General features: G+C 33.3%; 4 protein-coding genes across 4 annotated transcripts in view; 1 reads left to right on the forward strand and 3 right to left on the reverse strand.

Moving 5' to 3' along the window:
• Positions 1-890: 890 nt before the first annotated feature.
• On the reverse strand, positions 891-5,698 carry LOTGIDRAFT_73296 (hypothetical protein; the record flags this gene model as incomplete). Its single annotated transcript, XM_009062863.1, has 5 exons — positions 891-1,036; positions 1,239-1,765; positions 2,277-2,386; positions 2,711-2,755; positions 5,654-5,698. Coding segments are annotated over 5 exons (873 nt in total), but the record flags the coding sequence as incomplete, so codon positions are not given.
• Positions 5,699-9,750: 4,052 nt separating this feature from the next.
• On the forward strand, positions 9,751-13,577 carry LOTGIDRAFT_234719 (hypothetical protein). The gene is made up of 10 exons (XM_009062936.1): positions 9,751-10,030; positions 10,310-10,435; positions 10,738-10,815; positions 10,932-11,198; positions 11,579-11,680; positions 11,852-11,915; positions 12,268-12,338; positions 12,576-12,593; positions 12,674-12,751; positions 12,966-13,577. Exons 1-10 carry the CDS (start codon positions 9,869-9,871, stop codon positions 12,978-12,980), a joined length of 981 nt encoding a protein of 326 aa, XP_009061184.1. The 5' UTR covers positions 9,751-9,868; the 3' UTR covers positions 12,981-13,577.
• A 1,526-nt stretch (positions 13,578-15,103) lies between these two features.
• Positions 15,104-19,982, reverse strand: LOTGIDRAFT_234720 (hypothetical protein). The gene is made up of 8 exons (XM_009062937.1): positions 19,915-19,982; positions 18,763-18,878; positions 18,499-18,572; positions 18,198-18,254; positions 16,814-17,902; positions 16,414-16,638; positions 15,970-16,068; positions 15,104-15,658 (listed from the first exon to the last, which is right to left on the reverse strand). The coding sequence occupies exons 2-8, from the start codon at positions 18,818-18,820 to the stop codon at positions 15,530-15,532; spliced, it is 1,731 nt and encodes a 576-aa protein (XP_009061185.1). The 5' UTR covers positions 18,821-18,878; positions 19,915-19,982; the 3' UTR covers positions 15,104-15,529.
• Positions 19,983-24,484: 4,502 nt separating this feature from the next.
• The window catches only part of LOTGIDRAFT_165901 (hypothetical protein), a gene marked incomplete at both ends in the record, with an annotated part of 5,477 nt that continues 3,890 nt past the window's right edge, over positions 24,485-26,071 (reverse strand). Inside the window, one exon of the mRNA XM_009062938.1 lies at positions 24,485-24,600. Coding sequence (XP_009061186.1) covers positions 24,485-24,600 — 116 coding nt within the window. The remainder of the gene's footprint in view (positions 24,601-26,071) is intronic.

Genomic DNA, 26,071 nt, shown 5'->3' on the forward strand with positions numbered 1-26,071 from the left:
TAATATACATATTTATTCATACAACTCATAAATCTTTTATATCATATAACGTAACATAAAGGCGAAAACTAAAGATATGGAAATCACTAAGAATATTAAGAAAAAGAAGCGATCCAATATTATTGCCATTAAATACCATTCATCAGAGTTTCTAATTTGGTCTGAACTGTCACACAATTTATTGCCGATACATTCCATCGAGGACAGCATTTTTTCATTAATCTCCACTAACTCAGAAAAGGCGTCTGATGAAATTTCCATCCTTAACGGATAGTGGTTCGAATATTGTTCAGTATTGCTTTTGTTCGGTTTTCTGGAAGGTATATCAATTTGAAATATTGAGGCTTCTCCATTGTCCTTGGCTAACTCATTCTCTTCTTTGTTATACTGTAAAAGTGTAAGACATTAAAGTTAAATTTAGTCCGGTTGTTGATTTTCACAAAACTTTTTTGACGTAGCCTAGCTGCATGTCCTACCATCGTGGATATTTCTCCTTCTGCAATGGAGGAATCAGACAATCGGCAGAATCTGGCAGCAACGACTGGAAGCAGTTGTTGCCACGTGGGAGAATTTTCAGACAATCAGAAGAATCTCGTGGGAGAATCTGATCAATCACTGGATTTAGATGATCTACGACACCGCATACCTGTGGTCCGGAATCTACGGATGACGTAAATGCCGCTATCTGAACACATTTTGATGACGTAAGTGACTACATGATTGACACCTAAAATGATGACGTTGGCAACAGCGTCTAATATGATGTACGAGAGCAAAGAGCATGCATCTGCCAACGATTGTAGATCGTCCACCTCTTAGTTGAAAATAAAGCTAATTACCCTTTTAGATGCATTCGAATCTGTCACTGGGCTCGTGGTTTGTATACAAAATACCTTCCCTAAACCATTAATAATAATACATCTTAAAACTTTCGGTGCTCGATATTCTGTTTTGCCTCTAAAATGTATATTTAAAACCAGAACTGTCATCAAGCAGGATAAGGCCACCATGACCATCGTTGCGGCAAAATATAGTCCTGAAATAGATAGAAGAGCTTTACAGACAAAACAGAAACAAAGAAACAACCGCATTAAGGTCTGCGGAACCTTTGAAAAATCTCTTGGATATCTTCTCATAAAAGTGACAACAGCCTTAACATTCACGATGTGTTATTGTTATGGAAATGGAACGTAAGGTAGTATGGGGTATATAGAGACGACGGTAAACCTTGAACTTACCGATAACTGGTAGTGTTTCTGATGATGGTGGCATGGTGTCAAGAACGATAAGTTGAAACACAGCCAAAGATAACAACACTGTCACTTCAAGATTCACTTTCTCACCTGAGTCTGAGGGCAGAATAAACCCTAATACGGCTATAGTTGATATTAATACACATGGAAACAACAAGTTTATCACATAAAATAACGGTTTTCTTTGTAACCTTAGCTGGTATATCACTACCGGATATGGGATGTCTACAAATACGTTCACGATACGTTCAGAATTAAAACTGATCAATCTCCATTCCACGTGCTGGACGTATTGACTCAGGTCGGCGTTTCGTAACGGTGCAATATCTACGTCCAGGCCGTTATGCATCCACATCCCAAAAGTAAGGTTACAAACTTGTTCATCAAATGGAAATATTGAAACGTCAATGCTGCACAAACTGACGAGGACCGCTGGTACATACTGTCGTATGTCACCATTTGATGTTAAACCTATTCTATAGTTCTGTATATTCTGACTTGAAACCTCGGCACTGCTTAGAACCGAAAGAAAATGATATGTTTAACAGTTGGGAAATTCGAAAACTTAACATTTTGGATCCAAAAGTAGCCGGATCAGTCAGCATCATCAACTCATGACAAGTGACATTACAGATTTGATGAAGAGCAAAAATTCTAAATAAGATAGAAAATAGCACATCTTCTGAAACTAAATTGCATTAGTTACCGATTCCACAGTTGATGAACTGTCTATTACCCTAGGGGAACAGCTGTTTGAAACTTCTTTCTATTCTTTTCTGACTGCACAGTTGCTTATCAAGAGCATCCAGATCTGACGATGATCTTCATGGGACCTGATACTCTAAATATTTGCTTTACCAACTGCATATGATAGAGCCAGGGCACTTCAGATTGAAAACAACTGTCTGATTCTTCTGCATTATAATGCAATATGCTCGTAGACCAAATAATGTAAGCATGTTTTTACACTAAGAGACTCCAATTTTCAGATGATCAATAATGATGATTATAATAACAACTCACCTGTCATACAGAGTCAAATCTGGATACCAGAGTTTCTTTGCTGGAACTACTATACTGTTAATGTCTCGATAATTGGAAGAATTCCAGACAAGGCGACAATCTGACCATGTCTAGAAGTCAATAATGTGAAGAAATGATAACTAATGAAGGGGGAATATGGGTCAGGGGATCAGGGGATATATCTTATGCTGAGGAGAAATTTCTAGATAGCCGAATCAGATGGTTTCCTTTGTTCCTTGGAATCATATCAGTTCTTAGTTGAATATCAAATCTACATTTGCAGGAACAAAAGGCAGTGTAATACTTCATACATCAATAAGAAAATTATCTAATGTTTATCCTATTATGAACTTGCTAAACCAGTCGGCACAACAGGGGAAATATCACACGGAAGTGTACGATTAGTATATTAGATGAGAGGTTAAACAACTTACAATTCGTAACCAACAATTGGTATGCAGGATCTGTTGTGGCTCATCCTGAAAATATACAGAACGATAAGATTACAAAAAATATAGGCGATTGAGAGACCAAATATATTGATGCATCAACTACCTGTTGTTCCTGAATCGAGTCTTCTAAAATTTCAAATTAAAATGAGGTAACACAGATTACCAATATAAATTTGCAGTCATGAAAAATTGAAGATCTTTCATATTTTTAATAGCATATCAATAAATTGGATAGATCTCTTTACAAATATAAAATGCAAAAAACATATTACATTATATGTCGACTCGTTAGTGACTCTAAGAAGATGCTTAATATATTTCTATGCTAGTTTGTTGATTCGTCATTGAAATACAGATGACGATTTTAGACTATAACAGATGATGGCTCAAACGAGAAAATTTCAAAGGTTATTATAAGTTGGTACCATCTGACAAGGATTAGACGTGATAAATATAATCCCTCACCTGAGGTTTAAAAATGTGTCAAATGTGAAGAATTTATTATTATGTTTTTATGATTCAAGTTTATGACATGGTCTACCATCTGCTACCTTATTGACTGTTGTGTAAGAACCATGTAATATAACTTAAGCTAACAATTCTACAGAGAATTTAAACACTCTATTATGGATTGCAACAACCTTAATATTGATTAAGTGATACTTATTCTTGATCAGGTTACAGTGGCTGCCTGGTGATAATTTGAACTATAGATCCTAGAACACAGAACCCGGTCGACGCCTATAGCAAATAGTAAGGTTAATTATATATCTGCACAACTGTCTATTTTCAACGGACTTCTGTGGGTTCGACACGCTTTGATTGGTTAAAATTAACGTCATTAGAACATGACTGTGGTAAAAAACTGATCAGATTGCAATGCAGATGAAAAAATATCAGAAAAAAGGAGACGAAATAACTCCTATTAGATTGACTGACTTTAAAGATAAGTGATCACTAATCCTGTGCCAGTGCCTTCTGTTGAATAGTTACTTGTTTTCTTTCCACCACCCTAATCCATAAAGATTGGCATATCTTTGCTCTTCATGGCATACAATTTTCAAACGATTTGCGCCTGTTATCAGAACTACCCCATCTATTGATACGAATAACAACAGTACTATCAAATATCAGACTGAATGATTTAAATAGAGGCAAAATAGAGTCAATAATTTCTTTTATGTAGGTCTTTAAATATCATACTAGATCATCTTGATAAATACTCAAATGGGGCATTAGAGCAAACCATCCGCTTAAGGGCTTGTTATTTCACGAGAATAATGATAGAGCTCTATAAAAAATAATTAACGCTCAAGATAAATATTTACTTTGCCTCTCCGCCGATGAATAATCCTTTGTGGATTATTTAATTTCCAATCAGACTATCGACAAAGCATATAATCTTTTTTATGTTTTTATTTCCCATAGATCAATTCCCCCTGATAATTGTGTAAATAGCAAGAACTATTGTAAAGGTTTCTGTATCATAGGAAGTACGTAAGGATAAAAAAACTAAAAAATTCCTATTTGCTAGAAAGCTACATGTCAATTATCAATTACAGTAGAAAAGAAAACCCATTTCAAATACAGTCAGAAAACCATCTGAGCATTAACAATATGTTACTGAAAACTACACTACGTCAATGCCAAAAACAGGTTGCTAAAAAAACCTTCCTTCAAATTAATTCCAATTTGCCACAGAAAACCACCATAATGGCAATTACAGTTAACTACTGAAACCACCATCATGGCTAATACAGTTAACCACAGAAAACCACCATCATGCCAATTACAGTTAACCACAGAAAACCACCATCATGGCAATTACAGTTAACTACAGAAAACCACCATCATGGCAATTACAGTTAACCACAGAAAACCATCATCACGGCAATTACAGTTAACCACAGAAATCCACCATCATGGCAATTACAGTTAATTACAGAAAACCACCATCATGGCCATTACAGTTAATTAAAGAAAACCACCATCATGGCAATTACAGTTAACTACTGAAACCACCATCATGGCTAATACAGTTAACCACAGAAAACCACCATCATGCCAATTACAGTTAACCACAGAAAACCACCATCATGGCAATTACAGTTAACTACAGAAAACCACCATCATGGCAATTACAGTTAACCACAGAAAACCACCATCACGGCAATTACAGTTAACCACAGAAATCCACCATCATGGCAATTACAGTTAACCACAGAAAACCACCATCATGACAATTACAGTTAACCACAGAAAACCACCATCATGGCAATTACAGTTAACCACAGAAAACCACCATCATGGCAATTACAGTTAACCACAGAAACCCACCATCATGGCAATTACAGTTAACTACAAAAAACCACCATCATGGCAATTACAGTTACCACAGAAAACCATCATCATGAAAATTACAGTTAATTACAGAAAACCACCATCATGGCAATTACAGTTAATTACAGAAAACCACCATCATGGCCATTACAGTTAATTAAAGAAAACCACCATCATGGCAATTACAGTTAACTACAAAAAACCACCATCATGGCAATTACAGTTAATTACAGAAAACCATCATTATGGCCATTACAGTTAATTACAGAAAACCACCATCATGGCAATTACAGTTAACTACAGAAAACCACCATCATGGCAATTACAGTTAACTACAGAAAACCACCACCATGGCAATTACAGTTAACTACAGAAAACCACCATCATGCCAATTACAGTTAACTACAGAAAACCACCATCATGCCAATTAGAAAAAATACAATTGTTAAAAAGACCCCACGTATCTAGTTTAGCCAATGCAGTGCAGGTGAAATGCACCTTGAGACCAGACAGATGAACATTTAAAATCACATAAGTGATGGTCAGGAAGAAGTGATGTTATAAGATCGAAAAAAAGATGCTCACCAATTCAATGATTTGACGTAACGCCAGATCCATTACGACATGTACCGTATCATTATTGTTAACACCACATCTTGGTCTGACATCTTTCTGGTATCCCCTATCTAATAACTCTACCACTAAATCTTCAGATGTATTTGTCTCAGCTGGGGATATAAAAAAAGAAAACATTCGTGTATCGTGTAAAAGCGGACAGGGCCAGATTGGTCTCACTGTCAGGGCTCTACTCTACGACCAGACGTATTCTTCTCAATATAATATATCTCGATAGTGTCGGTCCTTTATCACCGATAAGAGATATAGTTAACAGAGAGAAAATTCCAGTAAAAAATTACGGTAAGGACAAATCTGTTCGCATCCATACAAGACTGGGTAGGGCCTGATAAGTTTGGCTAGAGTAAGAACTGAAAACTTAACCTGTATTGTATCAACCAATGTATCATTTACAGTACATAATTCAGTACAATGGTTATCGAAAGCATCTCACATGAAGCAAAATTATAAAGAATCGTTCATACTTCTCACTGCAGCGCAGTGAATCTTCTTACTTGCCCATTCACTTCAATACAAATGTTGTGAATTTAGCCCCATCCATACCCGCTGTCTGAGTTATTAATTTCATTGCTAACCCCTTATATCTTATATTTAGTGGTCTATGCTTTGATATACAAAGGAGTCCCGTTTATACGCACATTTCGGTTCCTGCTATAATATTGTTGACAACAAAAACATGAATACTTACCTTGTACATGTTTACTATTTACAGCCACAAAAATAAAAACAATCCAGACTGGTCTCAACCAAATCACCATTTTTATAACATTTGAAACTATTCTAGCTAAACTGATCTGTTTTCAATCATGGAACGAGCTCTAATTGTTTTCAAGCGGAATCTAAAACAGAATTAATGAGTTTATTATTCGAAATTAATCAACACGCAATTCAGTCCTTAGATTATCATTTCAAACATGTACTATGTTTACAAAGATGTATGTTTATTCGATCTATACTCTAATAGGCGAGTTTATAATACGTTCTTTAATAAGGTATAGAACGTGGGATGTAAAACTCCATGTAAATCTATACTGTTTGTTTGAATATGCCGTGTCTTTTTATGCTCTCCAATAGATATTCTCCAATAGAGATATTCAATTAGTCGTGCACTGTTATTACCAGACAGGTTAAATAATATATTTAACGGGAAGTATATTTTACGATAAGTGACGTCATCAAACACTTTTTTGTGGAACTGCAGGAACCACAAGCTCATGACTGAAATTGGAACAGTGCAAATTGATGTCTTTTAATGTCTCCGATACACACACAAAATTTAGAAAATCTCTTTACAAGACCTTTAAGTGCCTAATTTCTATTACTACACTGTGGATATTTCTCATCCTGCAGGACAAGACCTCTTTATCTATAGACAGATTCGCTTCATTCAAATCCTTTTACCACTCTCAAGCAGTCGTTTGTTTTTCATGCATTTCCAAACACAGCGTTTCAACAATTTACATTGTCATCTTCATCATTTTAGGCAGCCATCATTTTATTTTTCATCTGATGATGACAGCGTATATTATTGAAACGATGTGTAAATAAAACTCAGGATTATGATTTATATTTATCATTAATTTAAAACTTATATAATTATCTTAACCTTACCTTGATAATCTTTATTTCGTGACCTAGGCCAGTGCTCTTATGAGACTGTATTTTCATCACCATGCACCTAAGACCATAATATTGTATTCCTAGTAATGGATTTAACCCCCAAAATTCCACTTAAAGATTAATCAATTAAAAGCTAGATGAAGATGATACCACGAAAGTCTTACTGACAGTGATACAAACCCGGTTACAATAACTTACAAAGCTAATATATATTTTAGTAAACAAAATTACTTACTAGTTCTATATCCAATGTGATTGTCTTTGCTCCTTTAATCCCTTGCTACATTCCAATATTTATAAAAAATACTACCAAGTCTCTAACATTGTGACTCGATTCTTATTTGTTATGTAAAAGCCATTTGTACAATAAGTATTGTAATAGGAAAGTTAAGTTGGTTTACGCATGGCAAGTAAAATGTGCCGATTGCCCTCTTCGATGGTCCTATTAAAAAGGGGGTGTGCACCAGCTTCAAAAAAAATGAATTGTAAAAAAATCATGCCTTCTTCTTGGTTTTTCCATTAAAGTTAATAGAGGAGGTGATCCTTTTTAAATTGAAATCTATTAACTTCAATAGCTCATACTCAGATTTTCGAAACGTTTTAACTACAACAATCATCCCGCTTTAGAGCTATAATATAGGTATATTTCAAATATTCGCACTGTTTTATTGTAAATACGAAACTAATAATCCCCAAAAGTCCAAGTTGTATAAGAAAGCGTCCCTATTTGCATGTATTCAAATGATATGCAAATAAGCTTACATTAGCGTCAGATACGGTAAATAAACTCACCGTTCCCACACCTTTGATATTGATTTCTGTCTATGGCATTGTATTCTACACACCATATAGCCGTTTCCTGCGAGAATGCTCTCATTAATTGAAATAAATAACGGACCAGTCCCTTTAGAATTTTGAATCACTTTGTACAAATAATAGATGACCAAGCATTAAAAGAAATCACACAACATATTGTTAGCACTCCTCCATTCAATCGTTAACAAACCAGATGCCATTATGGACGCGATAGTCAAATAATGATAGTGACCAAAATATAATAGGCCTTTAAGTTAATTGAAATGGACTAGCTGATGATCAATGACAAATCATTAGTCATAAATGGACCTACATTAGATTGATACCAGGTTAATTTGAAGTCATTTGCGACCACGATAACAATCTAAAAGCATTACTCCTGACAATAATATCACAAAAATTTAAAAAATGTAATTTTGAGGTTAAGATTAAACGAATTGAATATGTCTCCTTCTGATCATAGAAAAGGGACCATCAATATCAAATTTTTAAGGCGTGTTTAAGAATTTATAACGGACGACTTGTCTCAAAAACGCACAATTATCAATCGACTAGCATTTTTCGGCATTCCGGACCCAACCAATATTTTTCTGTGGGAGTATCATAATGTGTAATGTGTCATTTCATCTGCCTACGCGATTGACGAGAATGTTTCTTATGCATGACATTCCAGACTCACATCCACAAGAAAATTGCTAACATGATTGTACTGTTTGATGATCGTTCCGTTTAAAACACATAGGAAATGATCGCTGGGATTCACAAAATGCACAGAAAATTTAGAAAGATAATCCAATCTGGATTGGCTGCTTTAAAAAATCGTTTAACCGATACATGTATAATATGTAATTATTGTTTTATTCATTTATTCATCAACGCATTAACGCGTGTCATTGGTGTTTATCAGGTAGGCTACTAAAAAATGGGTAAATTCCGAAACTAAGTCTTGTTAAGATATTTTGAATCTATTCGACACCATTCGTCAATGATAGGTATTAGCTATCCTGAGCTACTTAAAGATGGGTTTCCTTCTTTTAATGTCAAATTAAGCAAACCATGTATTCTTAATCATATCATTATGTTCTTATTGAGTTTTAACCAATCATAAATGTCCATGTATGTACAGTCTGGATAAACAAAAAAAAAACAGAAGACTTTTTGACCTTTTTTGATCGGTCACACATTGCAATTCTGCTGGTAAATCTCTTCTAATTTAGCTTATTATGAATTAATTGTGGACATATGAGACAAACTGGTATTTTTCCAAGTCATTAGAACAACTCGACTTTCTATTAATATAAGTATTAACATTTTAAGGGCACCCATCTTTAAGGAGTCAGTGCTAGTTTCGGGCTTCAAATTGCTCAACCATTCCTTCGAGTAAAGGTGGTTTCGGACTACTAACGTAAACCTGACTAAAAATTCAAATCATAGAACTGTAATATACTGTATACAGTTCTATGTTCAAACATACACAATTTCAAATTTTATCGTTTACAAATTATACGAGTTGCCAAAATACATCAGAGGCGTGAAAGGTGTTTTTAGTTAGTGGGCTCCATTTCGGTGTTTAGTATAACCACATTATTCATCAAACTGGAGGCCATTTCCTGCCCATAACGAAGTAGCACTAAAACATCAATATCCATTTACGACAGGAGTTGCAAGCGTTTGCAAATAATTTTCAATAATTCTTGCAAGAATTGACATATTTTGCATTAATCAACAATGGCACGCGTTCAGGAATCAAGATTTGCAGCTTTAATGAACGATGACAAAAAATCTGACAAGCAAAAAAAGAATAAAAAGCCTCCGCAGCAAAATCAAAATCAGCAACAACAACAAAGCAAACAGACAAACAAGAAAAATAAAAAGAAGTCTAAAGACCAGGTTTGCATTGTATTTCTTATTAGTAATGGCATTATTATGAAAATGTGATTCAGTATTTTGCAATAAGTAAAGAGTACAATACATGATATTTAAAAAAAGGAAAGGATACAATGGTCTACTTGGTGTTCACTTTGAGCTCAGACTTTGACCCTTTTCTCATTTGTTTCATGAATGAATTTTTATTGCATTCCATTTGCCTTAGTATGTAGACAGGTCCACAGCATAACAACATACTTATAGGTTTAGTAAAATACTTGAATTACGAGTTTTCTTTTCCAGGGTCAAAATAACAATGACCAAGCCACAGGTAGACAGCATCTATCCAGTGTAAATAGTAATGATTCAGTCAACGAAAATACTAATAATGTTGAAGAATGGAATCAGTGGGTTTCACGAGATGCTGAGGTAAAATGTCTTTCTAATTCAGATCAAATATTTATCATCTGATACAGTACATATGTTATGTGAACACAGAACCAGTCACATGGCTTGCTCTATGAAACAAAGGAGCAAAAATCATAGAGGATGAGATGTGAACACAGATGTGCCATGTCGGAGCAAGAATGTCATCATGGGCCTTATTCTCGAACACTTAACTAAAATTTAAAGTAAAACCAGTAATCTGATTAGATTTTAAGTGATTTTCAGATGACTAAATAACTTTGAAAATATAGTTCCAACATTGCTTATCATTCATTATCTTTTAGAACACAGAGGAAGCTTATGAGAAAGACTTGGAAGCAGCATTATTGCTGAGTAAACTAGAGATAGAAGAAAAAAAACATGTATGTATTTATAGTTGGTCATATATATTTTTATACACCTGGAACAATCTTCTTAATCAACTTCTGTTTATCTGTATATCTGTTTATGAATTTTAAATATTAAAAATTCATTGCAGCTTAAAAAATTAGTTAAAACCACAGAAAATGGTAAAGCAGAAGAATCAAATCAAAGTAAAAAGAAAAAGAAAAAAGTGATGAGTTTAGAAGAGTTTAAATCAACTGATTTAGAACACAAAGAATCTGAAAAAAGTGAAAGCCCTGACCCAGTGACCCCGACCAAAAAAATCCCCCCTCACAAAGCCAATGATAAATATTTTGATAAAGTTGAAGATGATGTCAGTAAAATTCTACGAAAAGAAAAAATTCAAGAAGAGTATAAAAAGGTAAAATTTGCTTTTAAATTTGTTAAAACTACAACATGTGAAATAAATAAATTTTACTGTTAGATGTTATTTATGGTTATTAAAACCATATGTTTTAATGTGATGATATAAGGTGCTTCTATGAGTAAAATGCCTCTTGCATCTTATTTTTTGATCCACCTCAGTCAATATACATGTACTATTGGGTATTAATTAATCGATGGAAATTAAAAATAAAAATGGCACAATTTTCTTCAATGCTTACTTAATAACATCATTTGCCCAATGAAAGAGTTCTAAGTTGATACAAGACAGTTAGATATCTCTTGGTACTTTAGAATCCTTCTCCTGTTATATGATGTACTAGCAATACTGATAGTCCTATTGTTTTATATTTGTAGCACTATGCACAAGAAAGTGTGATGGCATCAAAATACCAGGCAGTAATAGAAGAAAAATCAGATGAAATATCAAAATTAAAAGAACAGTATGAAAAATTAGCGGTGAGTTTTGATAGCATTGGATAATCAAAGGCTGATTGTTAAAAATCTGTCTATGAACAATCAAAAATTCAATTGATATTCTTTTAGCCCTGGCATAAACAAATTATCACTTCAAGGGATATAACTCCTACCAAAAATTATGATTTAATATTCATTAAATTACTTTTTCAGGAAGAACATAAAAAGGTGAAGAAGAGAAACAAACAGTTGTGTTTTATTTTAGCTGAGGGAGAAAGTAAGTATTGTATTTTGATAGCTCTGTGAACTACAAGAGTAATTAGTACGGTATCCCTTGGGGGAACCCATGCAACAAAACACAAGGGGTTCCTTTAGAAGTCTTGATGGCAATTTTAAATTGTGACAAAAGTGCATTCAGTTATCTATCTACTATTCATAAATACGTAATTATTGGTCCCAATAATCGCCCTTTTCTGTTTGAGCTAAAATACAGTGAAAAAGATATAAACGAGTTCAAAGGTTAACGGGACACTTTTGTAAATGAGTCGCAATGGGGAAAGTTTTTTTCATTACCTTTAAGTAAGTATTGGTTAGTTGTGTATTTATATTATATTATGGTATATTTTCAGTGAAAGATAAAACTGAAGTGTTATTACAAGTAGAAGAATTAAGTCATGTTAAAGATGAACTGACTGATCAGGTATAATATTTACAAAGCTAACATTGATAGTTCTTCAGTACATTCATCTATCACTGTATATAAATACAGACAAATAAATCCTGATAGAAATATTATTGAGTGCTTCAATGCAATGATGCCCCCGCATTTTAAGGTATATGACTAACACATACAAATAACTATGTACTTGTGATTCAAAGTAATAATGGTTCAGTATTTATAAACAGTTACAACAAAGAATTTGAAGTTTTATTGTAGATATGTTTTTACTGGGAAGTAAGTTCACCTTACATTTCAGTTTGTGAGAACAATAGTTGTGTTCAATACTTTCAATATTCTGTTCATTCATCACACAGGTAGCTGAATTAACTGCTGAGCTAGAAAAAGAAAGATCTAAAGTTCATTCATTGAAGTCGGAATTAGATAAAGTGAAGGTAGGTTAGATAAGCTTGTCATAATTTCTAATTACTATTTATAAATAACCAGTGGTTTATGCAAATATGTATACCAGAGGCATTTATAGGTTCTATTTGCATGATTGTCTATTAGATGTCTGTGGTTCCTGTAATTAGAGAAAAGCTTAACGGTTTTTGACATACAAACGTGGCTCCACTGTAAAATCAAAGGGCCTTCAAATGTATTTTTCAGGGCAAAGGAAAGTAGTGAAAACTGCTGAATAATGACATCTATTGTGGTTTCCTGATATTATTCCTGGACATTCTATACATTGGTGCCATATAATTGTTTTCAAAAGTTTTAATGCTTATTAGGTTACAGAGTTGCAAACTTCACCTGCAAGGTTTGAAACAGGTTTAGAAAAAGAGCTGGCTAATGCCACTGTCTTGGCAAAATTGCCCTCATGGCCCACTGCATATTGTTGCCAATCTTCATTAGCTCATAAAGTGCAGAAAAGTAGGCCTTAAAACTCCATTCATTTCATTTTTTTTTAAACAAAACTAATTTCTAGTTATTACATTATTTTAAATGTAATTGTTTCATATCTATGTTACTTGAGAAAAACTGCTGGTCCTGCAGTGTTCAAAGAAGTTATTTTTATATAGAATTATATGTTCAATGCTGAAGTGATGTCAAGTCTTTAAACCAAACATTATTGACCTCCATGCACTCTCTGGTGCAGGAATATATTTGCTTAATTCACTATGTTCTGACATTTAAAAGTTTTTATTTGTTTTGTTATGTTAATGTGAATAAAAACAGTATTTTTTGAATTCACAAATAAATAGTTCACAGCCTCAAGGGTGAACCAAAGCAATTGACATATAAATGAAATACAATCATAAGATTTCCCTGTATTTATGAACTTAAGACCGAACCATGGTTTCTAAGTCAAAAATTGTGTCTTCATGATTTCTATGAGAGAGGAACTACCTCATCAGTGAATCGTTGCAGCTCTAGAATAAATGAATTGATACAATTGCAAGGTTTTCCTGTATTTCTGAATTTTTAACAAAACCATAATGTGGAGTCTAACTCTATGGTTTCTGTGCTGGTGTTTCTACTATCAGTTAATTCCTCTTACATCCATATAACATAGCCTGGTTGTTCTTAAAGAGTTTTATTATACATTACATGTATAGATAGCATTATTTACATCAAATAAACAATAATATTTACAACTAGATTACTCATTGTCAGATTGATACCACTCATATTAAAAAGAAGGGTAAATGGAGCCTCAAGTAAAAGAAATAAATAAAATTATAATTTACATCTCATATGATTATTTTATCACAAAAACAAAATCACAAACACTGTCAAAAATCAAACTGCTTGATTCAGAATAAATCTCACCAGGAATGGCCCTTATTAACAATGTCAATAAAATATCATTGAAGTCAATATATATATATATAGAGCCTTTTTCAGTTACCTATAAATAAAGGTTGAACCTTTCTGAGTTTTGCTGGTGCTACACAAACAAGGCACTCTGCCAGATACTGGATTTATCAACTCTTAGCAGTGCCCACATACCTATAACTAATAACGTTTATTTAGTAATTAAATCACTTGAATATCATTTGAAAGAGAGTAAAAATGAAATCATCACACAACAACAAAAAATCATGATTAACAAACATAATAGGACTTCGTTCAACATACTAATACTGATTTGAGCAAGGACTAATTTCAAACAAAAACACAAAACTTTTTATGTGTGTCAAGGACATTTGATATCATCAACTTGCACCATTACAATTTTCAGCCTGTGGCTCTTGAAATTCCACTAAATATACGCCACTATCACAAAAGCTGCTGTTGATTTACAAGGACCGCTGAATAGTGAAGTGTAATTGGAACGGTGCAAAAGGATGATATCAGTGTTCTCGATACGCATAAAAGTTAAGAAAACCTCATCACAATCCCTTTAAAATTTTCAGGCCTGTTGCAACACCTTGATTGGTCAATAATGCTGTAATTATGATTCAAGTCAATGGAAGTTCTTATTATTTCTGAAATCTTCAATTTCAAGGCTAAAGGCCCCAGTTTAAAAATAAAAATATCCACATTCTGGTTGGTTAATAAAACACTATTTAAAATCATTTTTAGCAATCAATCAATCAATCAAATCATAATATTTCATATAAAATATGTAAAACCCTCTTGAAAATATGATATAAGCTTCTACAGATGTACAGATTTAGGCTGTATTAAAACACAGATAAATATCATATTTTTATATATATATTGAAAGCATTACATACCATTAACATAAATGAACTAAACAATACCCACATATCCAACTACCAATGTATCAATTCAACTTGAAGGAGTACATTAGCCTAATATTAGCTTGACAGTTAAAATAAGCCCTATTTAGTTATCCAGATCACTGATCAAATCGAAGTCTGGAAGTCAAGTTTGTCTACAATTTATGAAGCCCTTGGACATTTTGTCACATCAACCAGTGTATTTTTTTTTTAGACAAACTTCTATAAAATATCAGTTTAAGAAATCAACAAGTCCAAAGCTGCATATATAAGCTTATATATTATATAACGTTTACATATCAATCCAAAAATAAAAGGGTGAAAATGCTAGCCGTACAGTACATGACTTTCAAGGTTTCAATATCCTTGGTTTCAAGATGACATAAATCCATTATAAATGTTCACTCCATACTCTAAAAGTGTAAACCCTTCACATATTCATTTGTTTGGTTCAAAAGAAATGCCATATTAGCAAGGTTAATGCTAGGAGGCCATCAATTCATCCAATGCTTTATCTCTATCTACGTTAGTTTTAATCAAAGCTTCGCGTATTTTATCAGCATGAAATCCCAGTTCTTGAAACTGTGAATAACTGTCAATATAACTTGATGCCTACAAAATACAAATTGTTGATTAGTTAAAAAGACTTTTTGGCAAATTTACAAAATACAGTCTGTGCTGCGAAGTATTTAGGATATCTAGGTTATAGCAACCAGGCAAATATCTTAATGTAGAACATTATATAACTCTGAAGTACCCTCAATATAATGTGACAGTCATCCACTCACCATTGAGCTCTTCCACACATGCATACTTCATATCAACATGAAAATGAATATGAATAAGTAGAAGAGCTCATGGGAGTAAATTTAGGGTTGTGTCTTGTTAACCTTCCAGCATTGCGTAAAGAAAAGTTAACATACCTTATCAACATTACCAAATAAAAACAATGCTGACTCAGATTTCATAGGATTATAACCTTTACCAATTAAATTATCAATATAACATAGATGATCTATAACCTAAATTAAACAATATAACACATTATATTACATTTTACTTATAGGAGCTATATACATATATATAACAGATAAAAACCTACATCAGGACAGAATGTTAGAAAATTGACATCCATTTCCAAAAATAGACCTTGACAGATACAAACACAGGAAACTGAATCATTGATTAAATTGATTTCAAGGATATATAGATTTAAAATTTTGATAGAGTTGTTTTCAATTATAACTATTTCTACTCCAAAACAAAAATCTCCTACTCATTCTACCAATTTTACTGTTGATTTCAAATGTATAAGATTGTTGAATGAACTACAAATAACATTCATAAAATATTTCATTTTTACCAACCTGTTTCTCATCTTGACCTAGTTTGGCTACAGCTCGAGATATTCTGGGTCGTGGAAATCCCATAGAACAGAATTTATTTACAAAGATTTGATCTTGTTTAGAAAGAGTAGGGTAGGGATCAGTTTCAGGAGGTGTAGAAGTTCTGACTGTTGTTGTATCTGTTGTTTTTAATATAGTTTTGACTGGAGGAATAGGTGGAACTGGTTTCTTCTTTAAATCCCAATTCTGAAATGCAGTAAACATATATATATGATTGATTTCAGACCAGGCTATGAATTAAGGATATCAGGATACAGTGCACATTATTACGTACGTTGGCAAAAGTCACATTCATTGTGAAATGTATTGAATACCTTACAGCAGAACGTAAAACTCCATTCCATCTAAAATTTTGACTTACCTCATATTGTGGATTTTCTGCAGGTCGACTAGGAATAGGTGGAGGTGTATGTGACATAGAAAAACGTGGTGAAACACTTCTTTTGGCTGGTGATACACTAAGATCAGGATTACTCCTAGCGCTTCGTAATCTAGCCTCCGGTAAATTCTCATAGATATCAGAATCTTGTTGAGAGTTATTTGTACAGGATATATTAGTTGTTTGTTGTAAGGTGGTAGAAGGATGTAAGTTATAGTAAACTGTTTGATCACTAAATGAGTTGGCAGTTTGTGAATTAACCCCATTCAGTCCATTCATCATTTGTTTGACACTAGATTGAGCCATATCAGTTTTAAAATTAGATTGTTGTCCTGGATGAATTGGGGGTAAAACAGATTTATATATATTATTCTGTCCGGCATTCGAAGGTCCACTGTAAGATGCCCCAGTTGAAGATTCAGAAATGTTAATGTTTTCTTTATTATCATTGTTAAAAACAACACGATTTTGGCTGAAATCTACTTGCAGTTTTACATAATCTCCATCATCATCTATATTATCAGACACTACGGTATTTTTTCCTTCAGTTTTTCTAGGTTTAGCTGTAGGTTTATTAGCCTTAGCACCAGAGTCACTGTTCATTTGTTCACTTTGGCTACCACTAGTGATATCATTTTTCACTGCTGATGTTCCAGTATCTTGAAAGAGATTTTTTAATTCTTCCATTTCATTGATAGCTTGTAGATCTAAATTTTCAAACGCATCCTTTTCTTTTTCAAACATGGACAGATCTATAGGTGTGGTCTTGTTATTGTCTGTTAACAGAGTGGGATTAGAACTGGTTTGTATGGGTGTGGGGGTCAATATACTGTCAAAGTTCGGAATAACTGGTCGTTTTGGGATATTAGAAGCCACTGTATTGTGAGACACAGGGTCAAAGGTAAAATTGTCATCCCCATCCTCATCATCACTAGAGTCTGATTTAGCTGCTCTAGTAAACTCCTCTAATTCCTTAGCTCTCCTCTCCTCAGCATCAAGTTTTTGATTTCGATGTGTTTCCTCTTTTGCTCTAATCCATGCTAAAACACCCTCTTCCGTTTCAAAAGTGTACTAAAAATAGAAAACACATTTATGACAGCACATAGAAAATAGTCATTGTTATCTCCATACCAATAATCTCAAACTTGGAAGTATTTCTCACAAACATGCATAAAAAAAAACCCAATCATTTATATACCTATATTATGTTGATAGTTATCAAATTCATGCCATAAAAGAGGCCTGAAAAATTCATAAAATACTGGTACCCAGACTATGCATAAATAATAGGGACAAATGTACTTTGTATTAATACAAAACAACAAATTAAATAAAGAAATAAAATTTTAAAAAAAAGGTAGCCTACCTGTTCCTCTAACAATGTACATTTTTTAGGAGTCAGTAAATCTGGAGGTATATGAATCTTAAATAGAAGTTCAACATAAACAATAATAGAGGGAAAAGACATAGAGTAGTTGATAGAAGTCACAAATTATTGGAAAGATTTCCTTCAGAGATGCCATGATGGAAATCAGATCTAATGCAACATGGCATCAGTTTTCTAAAATATTCATAACTTTACTTTCATTTCAGATGAGGAGAGCTAATAGATAATATTTGGAAGATTTATGCCTCTAGCAATACCAAGTACTTTTTAGTCAACTTACCTTTTCTGGAGGTTTGAATTTGGGTCCTATTTTAAAAGGAACACCATCTAAACATGAATGAATTGATCCTAACCCTGTAATTTTAAAAAGAAACATAATATCTATTCATTCATTTATAATTTCTGAGACTTACAAGGAAGTAGATCTTTGTTTTATTTAAGACAGAGACAAAATTTGATCATCAAATAAATCTGAAATATATCAAGCCTTTAAATAGTCAATAATTGATCCTTTCATGATTTCAATAAACACAAGATTACATACCTTCTAGTGAGTTCAAAGTTCGTTCCCCATCTCTGTGTTGAGACCAATTTGATGCCATACTGAAGCACCAAGTTTGGAACTCGAAGCAAGAAGCTTATGTACAATTCACACTTGATCTACAGAATTAAAATAGTGTTTCAATAAATTATCATAAAACAGCTTTACACATTACATTATACCAGTATAAGTAAGGTTTTGGAAACAAGCCATATCTTAAGCTTATCCATCACCCATAAAATATCCATCACCCATAAAATATCCATCACCCATATAATGATGAAGTTAAACTACCTAAGCTTATTTATATTGTGGTCATTTTTAAAATACAGACAAAGTAATCCATAAATCGATTTAAGTTCATCAGAAACCTAAATAATAATAAATTGACTATCAGTTTCACACATAAATGACTCATGAGTTTAATTTGCTAGATTGTGTAATCGGCCTAGATTCTAGATACATATAACAAATTCTTTATTACTTATTGACATAGATCTATCTTACTACAGATTGGGCTGTATTACCACCTAATTTGTATGAAATAAAGCAGTCATCAAAACCAAAAAAAAGTTATTGCTAGCGTTTTCATAATTATACATATGGGAAATTTCTTTTTTTTAGCTAAATTTACAGTTGACAATTATTAGTACGGTATCTGATTTAATTGCTAGTCTGCAGGATATTAAAACAAAGAAATGAAATCATGTAATACTGTATCCATGGTTATGAAACCAAAAGTATCCATTTGTAAAAAAACATATATAAAATTTCACCCATGAAAATTTATCAAAAACAACTTCTTCTATATAAACAATGCAGCATTCCAGAAATTTCTATAACGGTACCATTAAACTTTTTATAGTGGTAGGCCTTAAGTACAAATTAATGCCACATGGACATACCATTGCTACTTGTGTCATGAGGCTATAATAAGGAGTCAATTATCACTGACAAGTGACACTGAATCAGTCATCGACAAATAGAAAAGGATGAATAATGAAAAAGGTTAGGATAGGTCTAAAATATCTCATAGATTTAGCCTTTCTGGACGAAAACTTAGTGAATGTTACAACTCTAAACACTCAAACATTGCCTAGACTATCATATGAAGGTGTTGTCTAGTATGTTAATATTTGGAATTGATCTCCATACTTACGATTTTCAAGGCGTAAAAAAGTCCTTGTTTTGGTATAATATTTCATCCATATTTGTTTGACGTCACTTCCCAAAATAAATAGTAAAGGGAGGTAATTCTAAAACGGTTGCGTTCGTTTACTTGTTGTTTGCAGTCTGATCTTGTACAAATTTAGTCCGAAAAGTTCTACATTTTACTTTTTCATCAAACTTTATGAGTTTGCAGAGCCTTTAATATAAAACAAAAATCCGAAAAGAGTACCGACCAAGATCACAAAGTGATGCTTCTTCATACAAAAAAGAAAAGAAATTGCTGTAGGTCTAGACTAGAACGTAAGGACTGTTGCTCTTCCTTAAATGGTTTCCCTTTGGAAACATTTATATGTATAACAATTGCTTAAATAAATAACTTGCGACGTTTCGACGATTATCCTCTCTCTTTATCAAGCAATGATAGGCTATAGCAACGTCAGATTTTGATGGTCAAATGTTTCAAACACAACTGTTATTTAGTGGTAGACTAGTTACGTAGCAGCCTGTGCACGCAAAGGACTTCTAATATTGGGAAAAATAGAATGTATTTAATGCTGCCCTGTCAAAGTTTCATCTATTTCCTACTGACTGACGTTGTCTGACATCATTAAACAAATGAGGAAATCAGTCCTAAAGACCCATTTCATGATATTATGATATAGAAAACTATTTATAATTGATACATTACTAGCAGCAGTGTCTGTACTGTTTAATGGACATAATTAATTGTAATGAATAGCCTAGGCTAAGTTACTGATGATTGAAAGATTTAACTAATTGAGATATATTATAATACAAGTGGACTGGTTATTATTACCAGGCGTTAGTCATGATCCGAGTCGTAATAATATTTTTCATATGCGGATTCTGAACATTAGTCGGTAAGCTGTAAACACTATTACTAACAAACTTAGCCAAAAAATTCGCTTTACTGAGACTATAAAGGTACGATTGGTCAAACGGATGGCGAAATTGGCCCTTTATTAGAGGTGCACCTTCACTCTCTGTTCGACCAATCGTACCTTAGTCTCAGAAACAGGAATAATCAGTAATAGTGTACACAGCTCAAATTCGAAATTTGAGTTTTCAAATCCATGTGTATCCATAATTATTCACGTTTGAAAGTTAAAAATTCGACTCGAATTTTAGTGAAACTATGCCATATATAGAAAACACATATATAGGAATAGACAGTGAAATTTCTAGTTTGAGGTATATTTAAAGGAATTGTGCGATTTTCGTGTGTTTTAGTATACTTCGTAAAACTAGTAAAGCACAATAAAGACCCAAATCAATCCACCGATAATGCCGACTGTTCCCTTTAAACGTTGCCTGCTATCATTATAATATGGGAATTATTAGACTATATTTTGACCATAACTGTATAATCAAGTAGCGTGCGAATAGGTAATTTTAACTATAGGAGAAAGTTGAGCCGCAAATGACGATTTTTTTTTTGCATCTGTTTCGGTTTTTAAAAAAAAATCAGTAATTACATGAAAACATGGTTATTTTATAATCTTCCGGGTAAACAAATGCCGTTTTAATGACATAAAAATTCCCGCAAAGCATATTACTTTCATATTTTCATTGATTATATCTGTATTTTTTTTTTAATGTATCATTGATTGTGCTAGACTTTCTACATATTTTTCATTGATTATGATTATATTTTGTGTTTTGATGGAATTCAATGTATTATTTATGGATTTTTCAGACTAACTTTCGTATGTTTTTCTACTCTGATGCTTGGATTAAATTTGTTTTAACACAATTTTCAATCGGCAAATGTGTATATTCTATTGTTGGAGAAGACTTTTTGATTCAATCCAATAAGCGATGGCAGCGCTAGTGGAGATACCGAGAGCGCATTTGCCCCCACTTTGCAAACCCAATTGTACCCTCACTTCTTTCTAATAAATTCATTTGTTATCGAGTTTAACACAAAAGGGTTATGAAATGTGTTGATAAACTAATGTGTCAGATTGTCCTTATTAATAATTAGTACCCTAAACCATTAGCTCAATTCAGCGGCGGAGCCAAAGAAGGGTCAGTTCCTCGTTCAGAATGTCAAGTCGAAAGAAAATGTAATTTATAAGTTTGATTGATAGATTTCAGGTACACAGCAAATACCCAGGTGATTGCAGATACACGTAGCCTAGAGTAAAGGTGTCCTCACACAATAACGATCACCAGTTGCGAATATAATAAAATAGTGGTCATTAGTTCGCAACTCACATGTTATTAATGAGTTTGAGCAAGCGCGCAGGTGATCGCAGGAATACACAGAGTAAGACAGGAACATTTAACAACAGCTCAACATCATCACACTATATGCCTTGCCATAAATCAGCCAAGACCTGAACTATTTCGGTAGTAATCAACAGGCAAATGCAGAAATTGGTCGCCCATTGCCATTAATCTGGCTTAGAAAAAAGCAATTAAGCAATACCGAGCTTCGCCTTGTTTCAAATCAAAGCCCTATTGTTAGTTATATTAATAATACGTTAATAATAGAATATCGTATCAAAGCGAACAAAAGTATTCATTTTACTTCATAATAGGCCTACTTATTAAAAGTATACTACCTCTTAGGTAGTACGAAACATCTGCTTCTATTCCAGCCTCTGGTGGATATTTTGACAGTTGTCGATTGAACAGTTGTCGATTGGAGTCCGATAAAACATACCCTGTTAAATGGGGATATTCCACATCACCGAAGATGCGTTTATTCTAGCATAATATCAAATTACCTTTATGGTGAATGTAAATAAGTGTTGGGCATCACTGTAACTTTCGTTTTGTAAGTATTACGTGACTCTGTGATCTTTGAACTTTTGGATGCGCACGCAGTTTTAGATGGCTGATGCAAGATCAGTTTCGTTTTAAAACAAACTTCATTGAAACAGAGACGTGACATAAATGGTGAAGGTAGAAATGATTGTAAGCCTGATCCGAGGTATCTATATAAGTTTAAAAAGCACGCACTGCAGAAATGCGGAAAGTCCCATTTAACAGTTAACAGTTTTTTTTTGCTGTCTCTACACCAGGTGACATCTGTCCAAATAGCATCCAGAGGCTGCAATAGATACAGATGTTTACCTACCGCGATGATCAAAAAATTGAAAATATGAAACTTGGCCAAAATGACTCTCTGATCGTCAGTGGACTTAACTGGTTTTAAAACTACACGACAGAATCCCTCTAAAATTCAATAAATTAAGCGTTTTTCAAAAATTATTTAGTTTAATGGATATATCGTCTTATATAGAGATTCTATTCTTGAGTCAGGGCACCTGGTAGGTCCAACTTATGAATATTATTCACTAATTGGCCAAGTTTGAGATTTTAAATGTTATGTCCATTCTAAGAGGTAGTTTTCCTTTAAATGTAGGTTGTAATCCAGGGTTAGAATCGGTGAATGTCGTTAATAAATTGTCATAAGTATTAATTTAATCTGACTTTCAATTTTCACCTTAAATATCGTTAATTATAATATATATTGTATAGTATATCTGGATTACCTGGGTCATACAACTGTAACAGAAGCAAGTTTAACAGTTAGTGATTAGGCAATGAGACTGTGAAGACTGACATTAAATATTTACTACCACAGTGAGGCAACAACAGAAATACAACCTTCGTTGTTCAGGTAAATGAACCGTGACTATCAGATGAATGAAATGGTGGTTTGCGAAAGGTTAACCAGAAAGGTCGCTTTGCGAAATGTTTAGGAAATTACAAGAAGGGGCGCTTTATGCAGTGTTTGGCTGTGTAACAAAACAGTGTTGGAAAGAAAGCGAAATGCTTCCACTGAAATGTAAGGAATTGTAATTTTAAGGGACTTTTATATCAGGTTGGATAATGCTTAGACTGTGTATTACTTCTGGAGAGCACTCAAGTTTTTATTCACAGTGGTGGAGTTTCTCAAATATATCTTTATGGTATTGGTATCATTTTTGAAATATTAATTTTAGTGTCAAGAGGTGAGTTTGCTGATCAGGAACCAAGATGAATAACACAACTAACGATTCCACTTGTATTATCTGCCAACAAACGGTATCTATATCAGTGACAATTCTCCAAATTATTTTTGGGATTGGCACCTTTCTCGGCAACGCAATTACATTTATAGTCATCACTAAAACTAAAGGTATAGATAAAACTCTTCGTTTCTCGTTATATAATTTAGTTATATCCGACATTGTTTCAGGTTTGACATTTATTTATCATTATTCCGTTGTGTATTTTTTATATGATAATCCTTTGGAGTGTTATCTACGATATTTAACAGTGTCAGTTCTGTCCGCGGCCACCCTCCTGATAGTTATGTTTTTATCTGTCGTTCGGCTTATTTCAGTAAAATATCCGTACAAATATCATCAATTCGTTAATACGAAAACGCTTGTGATAGCCATGGTTAGCTGTTGGATAAATCCGTTCATCATTGTAGTCAGTGTGTTTCCTCACTATTCAACCATCACAGAGTGTAACTATGTTCTCATCACCAATCAACTGGCTGATGGTATATTTGGTGTTATCATGATCAGCGTTGTTATCGCATCCCTTTCCTGTCACCTTGCTCTATATTTTGAAGCCTTGGATCAAATACAGAAAATCGTGCCAACATTTCTTGATGCTGAGAGGCGAAAAATGGAATTTCAAATGCATCTGAAAGCAACGAAATCGACCATAACAGTTGTGTTGCCTATTCTCATCTGTGGTACTCCAATGTACGTGATGTTTTTGGTGATGGCTATTTGCCCATGGTTAAAGAGCAATCTTGTGACACTTTTCATTCAAAATGGTTTTTATAACTTATCGGCGTTAATAAGTCTTTTAAACCCCGCTATTTATGCGTGGAAAGTGGTCGAGATAAGAAAAACATTTAAAAGGATTTTTTGCATTAAAAAAGAAAACGGAAGGAAAGAATCAAACCAGCGTCAAACAGAAAGGAAGCCTAAAATTTTTGCCATTTCTGAAAGTATTAAACCTGACCTGAACACTAAGAGGATAACGATAACGGAGGAAATCCTCACTTAAATCGGCAATTTCAACTGAATAAAGCTCTTTTAACCTTGGGTACCACATTTTGGTACTACGGAACTGGTTACCCATGATCATCTGTGCTATTGTCCCTTATTTCACTGCGCATGGCTTTGACTATCTTCCTTTTAGCACCGACAACTGATAACTCAATTGTCGACATTTTGTCATGTATTAACCATAGATTATATAATCAGATTGAAAGGTGTCCAAATATTGGACTATATCTTGCCCTTTAGGGTTAATATAATTTACAAACTTGATGTGAATTGTCTGCATACATATTTTCTTCTTAAATTTTCGTAATTTGGATTTGATTATTTCAGTTTTTTTCTTTCTGCTTACAAAAAAAATGTGTTTCCTTTTTAAGTAAATTGTGTTCATTAAAAATCTATTATGTTTCGAAAATGATGGTAATAATACAGCACAATTTCTTTACTTGTGAGCATATCACATGATTTTCGTAAATAAAGTAATGTTTCATAAAGTTTCTATCAAAAAAGTTTTATGGTCGGCATCACGATAGTTTTGACATATAAATTAAAATCTGTGACATTCATCATTTGAGAATTAATCAATGATTGTGTCATTTTTACGATCTTCGTATTTACAGATATTTATAACTCTTGAAAACTACATTAGCCATATTAAAGTCTTATTTACAGAAGGTAAACTATGTAAACAGTCAAGATGTTCGTAATAGCTTCACAATTTGCAGATGCAATAAATTGTCCTTAATCTTAAAGAGATCGTAAAGAGAATTTCTTAACTTCCTATGTGTATCGGGAACAGTGGTTGCACTATTTCAAGTTTCAGACGTTTGTAGTTCTGGCTACTCCACTAGTTATATGACGTCACTATAGCTAAGTTTCGTAGATAGGTTAGACTTCACCGTTTAGGTTGTGACCGAAAGTTATTATGATGCAAATCGAATTTATCGTCCCGATACACAAAAACAATATTGAAAAGCTTATTACAATCCCTTTGATGTCCAGCGCCAAACGACAACCGTCTAAAAATAAAGTCTTTAAATGGCATTTAGCAATTGTGAGTACGATATATAGACACAGCTTTATGGAACAACAATCACTGGNTA

This window comes from Lottia gigantea, assembly GCF_000327385.1.
Source record: "Lottia gigantea unplaced genomic scaffold LOTGIsca_54, whole genome shotgun sequence".
Lineage (NCBI taxonomy): Eukaryota > Metazoa > Mollusca > Gastropoda > Lottiidae > Lottia > Lottia gigantea.

Bases quoted from the DNA above. Each gene is read 5' to 3' on its own strand.
- LOTGIDRAFT_234719 (XM_009062936.1), top strand. From the start codon at position 9,869: ATGGCACGCGTTCAGGAATCAAGATTTGCAGCTTTAATGAACGATGAC. The intron at 10,031-10,309 runs GTTTGCATTGTA...TTTCTTTTCCAG, and splicing joins AAAAGAAGTCTAAAGACCAG to GGTCAAAATAACAATGACCA. The intron at 10,816-10,931 runs GTATGTATTTAT...AATTCATTGCAG, and splicing joins AGATAGAAGAAAAAAAACAT to CTTAAAAAATTAGTTAAAAC.
- LOTGIDRAFT_234720 (XM_009062937.1), bottom strand. From the start codon at position 18,820: ATGGCATCAAATTGGTCTCAACACAGAGATGGGGAACGAACTTTGAAC. The intron at 18,255-18,498 runs GTAAGTTGACTA...CTTCTATTTAAG, and splicing joins AATTCAAACCTCCAGAAAAG to ATTCATATACCTCCAGATTT. The intron at 17,903-18,197 runs GTAGGCTACCTT...TTCTATTTTTAG, and splicing joins GTACATTGTTAGAGGAACAG to TACACTTTTGAAACGGAAGA.